The sequence below is a fragment of the Entelurus aequoreus genome, linkage group LG14 (assembly GCF_033978785.1).
Source record: "Entelurus aequoreus isolate RoL-2023_Sb linkage group LG14, RoL_Eaeq_v1.1, whole genome shotgun sequence".
Taxonomy (NCBI): Eukaryota; Metazoa; Chordata; class Actinopteri; order Syngnathiformes; family Syngnathidae; genus Entelurus; species Entelurus aequoreus.
In genome coordinates this window covers 55,662,321-55,669,744 of record NC_084744.1, presented here as the reverse complement: position 1 = coordinate 55,669,744, position 7,424 = coordinate 55,662,321, and the positions used below count along the sequence as shown (strand labels likewise).

Genomic DNA, 7,424 nt, shown 5'->3' with positions numbered 1-7,424 from the left:
TACAAACTTTTCCCTTTATGAAACCGGTTCAAGAACCAATTATTCATATTTACATTGTTTTTTATGGAGAAATGTGCTTCACATTACAAACTTTTCCCTTTATGAAACCGGTTCAAGAACCAATTATTCATATTTACATTGTTTCTTATGGAGAAACGTGCTTCACATTACAAACTTTTCCCTTTATGAAACCGGTTCAAGAACCAATTATTCATATTTACATTGTTTCTTATGGAGAAATGTGCCATTTTGACAAGGTGACAATTTTAGTCTTAACAAATGACCTAAAATTGCAGTAGCCTTATGTGAAGTCTCCCTCCTGTGGTGGGTTCTCCTGGCCGACAGATCTTCAGGATTGAATAAAGTATTTTTATTTTACATAAACACCCGGAGGTGGCTGGCTTTCCAGCAATATACGTTTGTCTCTGGGCGTGCATCTCTCCCTGGCTCCAACTCCAACAACGTGTCTCATTCCGGCTGCTGCTAATAAGGGCGACAGGTGATTAGATAACAAGCCCCAGCTGGGCAATCTACTCACCCGCCGCTGACTTCGAGGCCCGTCCTTACACGCCCCGCTCCGCGGCAGGCCCGCGGACCACGCCCCCCTCCACACCTTATATGTCATAGCTATTAATTTTTAGCACACAGTAAAATACTGTAATCATAGTCAGTCACAAACAAACAGAAGAAGTCTGGAGCTAAAGGCATCGAGAAGTTTAAGCGCAAAAAATTATGACTAAAGTGGTGAAGATTGTGCATTAATTGAGTTTAGTTAAGAAACATATTCATTATTAATTTTGTTTATTCATTTTACCACAACATGATTGCATGTATTTTTTTTGTCAGTTATTTATGAGTCCTTTCTTCGGCATTAGTAGTATTTTTGGCCTAAATCTATGGTTTATGTGTTAAATAAATAATAATAATCATGATTAGCACATGTTTTCATGTTATTTAACAAGGTTTTACATTTTATCTAGGTTAGATATGGGATAAAAATCAAGAGTAAGATGACCAATTCAGTGTTAATGGCCTACATTGCACACTGTTGTACAGTAAGTGGCAGGATACAGTTTAATAGAGGGAGTAATCAACCATAAAATTAGAGTTGTTATGTTGGTTAAGTGAAAGTAATGAAACTATTAGCCGGTAATTTGCAGTGAATTTACAATGACTATCGTTATTTTATGTACTGGATGTTTTAACTACAGGATCAATAAAGCTTTCTACCCCTGGATTACAATATATTACAATAATTAAATGGGTGTAAAAAGTTGGCACAGGTGCATTTTTACCACTGTGTTACATGGCCTTTCCTTTTAACAACACTCAGTAAACGTTTGGGAACTGAGGAGACACATTTTTGAAGCTTTTCAGGTGGAATTCTTTCCCGTTCTTGCTTGATGTACAGCTTAAGTTGTTCAACAGTCCGGGGGTCTCCGTTGTGGTATTTTAGGCTTCATAATGCACCACACATTTTCAATGGGAGACAGGTCTGGACTACAGGCAGGCCAGTCTAGTACCCGCACTCTTTTACTATGAAGAGACACTGTTGTAACACGTGGCTTGGCATTGTCTTGCTGAAATAAGCAGGGGCGTCCATGATAACCTTGCTTGGACGGCAACATATGTTGCTCCAAAACCTGTATGTACCTTTCAGCATTAATGGTGCCTTCACAGATGTGTAAGTTACCCATGTCTTGGGCACTAATACACCCCCATACCATCACAGATGCTGGCTTTTACACTTTGCGCCTAGAACAGTCCGGATGGTTCTTTTCCTCTTTGGTCCGGAAGACACGACGTCCACAGTTTCCAAAAACAATTTGAAATGTGGACTCGTCAGACCACAGAACACTTTTCCACTTTGCATCAGTCCATCTTAGATGAGCTCAGGCCCAGCGAAGCCGACGGTGTTTCTGGGTGTTGTTGATAAACGGTTTTCGCCTTGCATAGGAGAGTTTTAACTTGCACTTGCAGATGTAGCGACCAACTGTAGTTACTGACAGTGGGTTTCTGAAGTGTTCCTGAGCCCATGTGGTGATATCCTTTACACACTGATGTCGCGTGTTGATGCAGTACAGCCTGAGGGATGGAAGGTCACGGGCTTAGCTGCTTACGTGCAGTGATTTCTCCACATTCTCTGAACCCTTTGATGATATTACGGAGCGTAGATGGTGAAATCCCTAAATTCCTTGCAATAGCTGCTTGAGAAAGGTTTTTCTTAAACTGTTCAACAATTTGCTCACGCATTTGTTGACAAAGTGGTGACCCTCGCCCCGTCCTTGTTTGTGAATGACTGAGCATTTCATGGAATCTACTTTTATGCCCAATCATGGCACCCACCTGTTCCCAATTTGCCTGCTCACCTGTGGGATGTTCCAAATAAGTGTTTGATGAGCATTCCTCAACTTTATCAGTATTTATTGCCACCTTTCCCAACTTCTTTGTCACGTGTTGCTGGCATCAAATTCTAAAGTTAATGATTATTTGCAAAAAAAAAACAATGTTTATGAGTTTGAACATCAAATATGTTGTCTTTGTAGCAGGGGTCACCAACCTTTTTGAAAGCAAGAGCTACTTCTTGGGTAGTGATTAATGCAAAGGGCTACCAGTTTGATACACACTTAAATAAATTGCCAGAAATAGCCAATTTGCTCAATTTACCTTTAACTCTATGTTATTATTAATAATTAATGATATTTACACTTAATTGAACGGTTTAAAAGAGGAGAAAACACAAAAAAAATGACAATTAAATTTTGAAACATAGTTTATCTTCAATTTCGACTCTTTAAAATTCAAAATTCAACCGAAAAAAAGAAGAGAAAAACTTAAAAAAAAGAATTTATGGAACATCATTAGTAATTTTTCCTGATTAAGATTAATTTTAGAATTTTGATGACATGTTTTAAATAGGTTAAAATCCAATCTACACTTTGTTAGAATATATAACAAATTGGACCGAGCTATATTTCTAACAAAGACAAATCATTATTTCCAGAACAAACATTTTAAAATAAATTCAAAAGACTTTGAAATAAGATTTAAATTTGATTCTACAGATTTTCTAGATTTGCCAGAATATTTTTTTTGAATTTTAATCATAATACGTTTGAAGAAATATTTCACAAATATTCTTCGTCGAAAAAACAGAAGCTAAAATTAATAATTAAATTAAAATGTATATATTATTCTTTACAATGAAAAATAAAAATTTTACTTGAACATTGATTTAAATTGTCAGGAAAGAAAAGGAAGGAATTTAAAAGGTAAAAAGGTATATGTGTTTAAAAATCCTAAAATAATTTTTAACGTTGTATTTTTTCTCTAAAATTGTCTTTCTGAAAGTTATAATAAGCAAAGTAAAAAAATTAATGAATTTATTTACACAAGTGAAGACCAAGTCTTTCAAATATTTTCTTGGATTTTCAAATTCTATTTGAGTTTTGTCTCTCTTACAATGAAAAATGTTGGGCAAGGGAGACCAGCTTGCTAGTACATAAATAAAATTTAAAAAATAGATGCAGCTCACTGGTAAGTGCTGCTATTTGAGCTATTTTTAGAACAAGGCCGGCGGGCTACTCATCTGGTCCTTACGGGCTACCTGGTGCCCGCGGGCACCGCGTTGGTGACCCCTGCTTTGTAGCATATTCAACTGAATATGGGTTGAAAATGATTTGCAAATCATTGTATTCCGTTTATATTTACATCTAACACAATTTCCCAACTCATATGGAAACGGGGTTTGTATTATTAGTGATATGCGAGCTCCACCTAGTGGTATGCCAAAAAAAAAACACTTAACTAAATATTTAAACACAGTGTTACTGTTCAAACTGTGTGTATAGTTACAGTGGCCAAAACTATTAAATATACTTGTTAAATAAAACCCTGCCTTGTTTTGAATGAATACTTAGGCCTACTATGATACTCTATTTTAATGTTGGTCAGTATGGTGGCGCTTGGGGAGCCAAGTTTTTCTTTTACTTGGCTAAAAACCTTGGTATAGACATACTGTAAGCAGGTTCTACTGTATGAGGCAAAGTGAGAACACAACACAAGGAAATAATTATGATTATTATCACTTTTCCAGGGAAAAAAAAACAGCAAAAAAAGGCCTCCTGCAATGCAAACCGGCAATGAAAAACAAACCGTGGAAGACCTTCAAGTTCCACTGGGGCTGAAAATTGAGGTGGAGTGAGACATCTGTCCTTGTTGAACCTTGAGAAAGGATGCGCGAATAATGAAAGTGAAAGTGATCTCTGCTCGCAGTTCCTCAGAGCTTTGAAGGCCAAAGACCTCCAGTGGGCGAGGAGCCTGTGTCAGATGAGTTGTGTACACACCCGCACGCCACACCCATCAGCCGGCGCGTCAATCAACGCATAAAACGCCCCCCTTTTTCTCTTTAGTTCTCATCTATGAACCACACCATCCTGAAGCTTCCGAGTTCCTTCCTCTCATCCAGAAGAAGATGCTCCAAGGTGAGGAGCCCTCAGAATAAAACATGGAGAGATATGTATGTCCTATAAAGGGGGGCCAATATGGGTGATTGTTAAGTGGGCGTGGTCTCCACGGTCTCACCCATTAAGGGAGGGGTAGCGGGGGGACGATGTATGACCCCTGAAGTGGGCGTGACCTAAACCGGAAACAGGTTGAAAAACACTGAGCTAGAACTGAAAAAGTATTTTTTTTTTTTAAAAAGAAGGGTTTTTAGGCCTTTTTTTAAAAGCATTCACAGTCTGTGGTGCCCTCAGGTGGTCAGGGAGAGCGTTCCACAGACTGGGAGCGGTCTCCCATAGTTCGGAGCTTTGTCCTCGGAGGTTGGAGGAGGGTTAGCCTGTCCGGAGCGGAGGTGTCGTGTGGAGGATTTGGGGGTGAGCAGTTTTTTGAGGTCGAGGGGGGCATTTCAATGGAGTAAGTTAGTAGGGAGACTTTGAGGGGGTTTTTATGACCCCCCCCCCCCCCCCCCCCCAGGAAGTGGGTGTGGCCTCCATGGTCTCACCCATTAAGAGAGGGGTAGCGGGGGAACGATTTATGACCCCTGAAGTGGGTGTGACCTAAACCGGAAACAGGAAGTATACGTCATTTCCCGCCGCCATTTTAATTTTGTAGTTTTTTTTTGGTCGTAGTCCATAACGATGGTTATTATACGAGCCGAAAATACAAGCTGTAATACTCCTGTCAGCCTGTAGGGGTCATAAATCATTTTGGACTACAACCAAAATGGCGGCTGGCTTGCAAAAAACTACAAAATTAAAATGCCGGCTGGAAATGATGTAAGCTTCCTGTTTCCGGTTTAGATCACGCCCACTTCGGGGGTCATAAATCATTCCCCCGCTACCCCTCCCTTAACGAGTGAGACCATGGAGGCCACACCCACTTTCTAGGGGGGGGGAGGGGGTCATAACCCCCCCCTCAAAGTCTCCCTACTAACTTACTCCATGGAAATGCCCCCCTCTACCTCAAAGAACTGCTCACCCCCAAATCCTCCACACGACACCTCCCCTCCGGACAGGCTAACCCTCCGAGGAGACCAGGCTTCCTGCGCCGCCGCTCCCAGTCTGTGGGACGCTCTCCCTGACCACCTAAGGGCACCACAGACTGTGAATGCTTTTTAAAAAAGGCTTAAAAACCCTTCTTTTTTTTTTTTTAAAAAAAGCCTTTTTTGTTGTAGCTCAGTGTTTTTCAACCTTTTTTGAGCCAAGGCACATTTTTTGCGTTGAAAATATGCGGAAGCACACCACCAGCAGAAATCAGTAAAAAAAACGAAACTCAGTTGACAGTTTAAAAGTTGTCGCAATTGTTGGATATTAATTTAAACCATAACCAACCATGCATCAATATAGCTCTTGTCTCAAAGTAGGTGTACTGTCACCACCTGTCACATCACGCCATTTTTTTGCTGTTTTCCTGTCTGTAGTGCTTTAGTTCTTGTCTTGCGCTCCTATTTTGGTGGCTTTTTCTCTTTTGTTGGTATTTTCCTGTAGCAGTTCCATGTCTTCCTTTGAGCGATATTTCAAGAAGATTTCGGTTGTTTTTGTCCTTCTTTTTGGGGACATTGTTGATTGTCATGTCATGGATGTACATGGTGGACGCCGTCTTTGCTCCACAGTAAGTCTTTGCTGTCGTCCAGCATTCTGTTTTTGTTGACTTTGTAGCCAGTTCAGTTGTAGTTTTGTTCTGCATAGCCTTCCCTAAGCTTCAATGCCTTTTCTAAGGGGCACTCACCTTTTTGTTTATTTTCGGTTTAAGCATTAAACACCTTTTTACCTGCACCCTGCCTCCCGCTGTTTCCGACATCTACAAAGCAATTAGTTACCGGCCGCCATCTACTGATATGGAAGAGTATTACACGGTTACTCTGCCGAGCTCTAGACAGCACCGACACTCAACAACAACACATCATTTGCAGACTGTAATTACTGGTTTGCAAAAAAGATTTATTACCCAAAATAGGTGAAATTAGATAATCTCCCACGGCACACCAGACTGTATATCACGGCACACAGTGGTTGAAAAACACTGTTGTAGCTATTAGGCTGTTCTAGTTTAAATTTTAATTTTTTTTTTTTTTTTTTATTTTTTTATTTTTTTAAATGTTTTACTATTTATTTTACTTGTTGGGGGCAGCTATTTGTGGTTCTAGCCTTGTTGTTTTTTTGAATGCACTGTAGCACTTTGAGGTTGTTTGTTCAATGTAAAGTGCTTTTACAAATAAAATCTATTATTATTATTATTATCCCCATTAGCCCCCCTTTATAGGACATACATATCTCCCCTGCACACAATGGAGCCTCACAGTAACCCCAAACTGCTCCTTTTCCTTGGTTTTTCCAGAGCAACAAGAGGCGGACCAGGGCAGCGGCGATAGTGAGCAGGACGATGTTGACTCTGGAAGTGACTCCGGAAGTGACAGAGAATCGCCGGAGAGTTCGAGCTCATCCCAAACATCTGATGAGGAGCAGGAGAAGATCGAGTGATTTTAATCTCGCACCGGTATTGTTCAATAAATAAAGTGTCAGGTTGAGATGTGGCTTTGGACCTCATTTTAAACATTTTGTGTGGTTCTGTCTGAGTAGTCCCGAACCATAAACACACTATGTTCTTAATACGGTATACCTGTAAAGTACCTCGATACCAATGAATCATAATCGGTACTATACCGCCTCTAAAAAGTACCGGTTCTTTTTTTTTTTTTTTTCTTTTTTTTTTTTAACGGACATGACGGCACGGCGTCGTGACATTGCTGGTTTTACAAGCAGAGGAGCATGTTCGGCAACGCACGATCAGTGAGTACTTACAGGCAGACACAGTGTGTAGACCAGGGGTGTCAAACTCATTTTAGATCGGGGGCCACATGGAGAAAATCACGGCACAATAACTTGAAAATAAAGACAACTTCAGATTGCTTTCTTTGCTTA

At 40.1% G+C, this 7,424-nt stretch overlaps 1 protein-coding gene across 1 annotated transcript in view; it reads left to right on the top strand.

Moving 5' to 3' along the window:
• Positions 1 to 7,154, top strand: part of erich2 (glutamate-rich 2) — a 37,452-nt gene extending 30,298 nt beyond the window's left edge. The window contains exons 4-7 of the mRNA XM_062070246.1: positions 4,097 to 4,195; positions 4,276 to 4,333; positions 4,413 to 4,484; positions 6,841 to 7,154. Of these exons, the coding sequence (XP_061926230.1) occupies positions 4,130 to 4,195; positions 4,276 to 4,333; positions 4,413 to 4,484; positions 6,841 to 6,983 (339 nt within the window). The 5' untranslated portion in view covers positions 4,097 to 4,129 and the 3' untranslated portion in view covers positions 6,984 to 7,154. The remainder of the gene's footprint in view (positions 1 to 4,096; positions 4,196 to 4,275; positions 4,334 to 4,412; positions 4,485 to 6,840) is intronic.
• Positions 7,155 to 7,424: the final 270 nt, after the last annotated feature.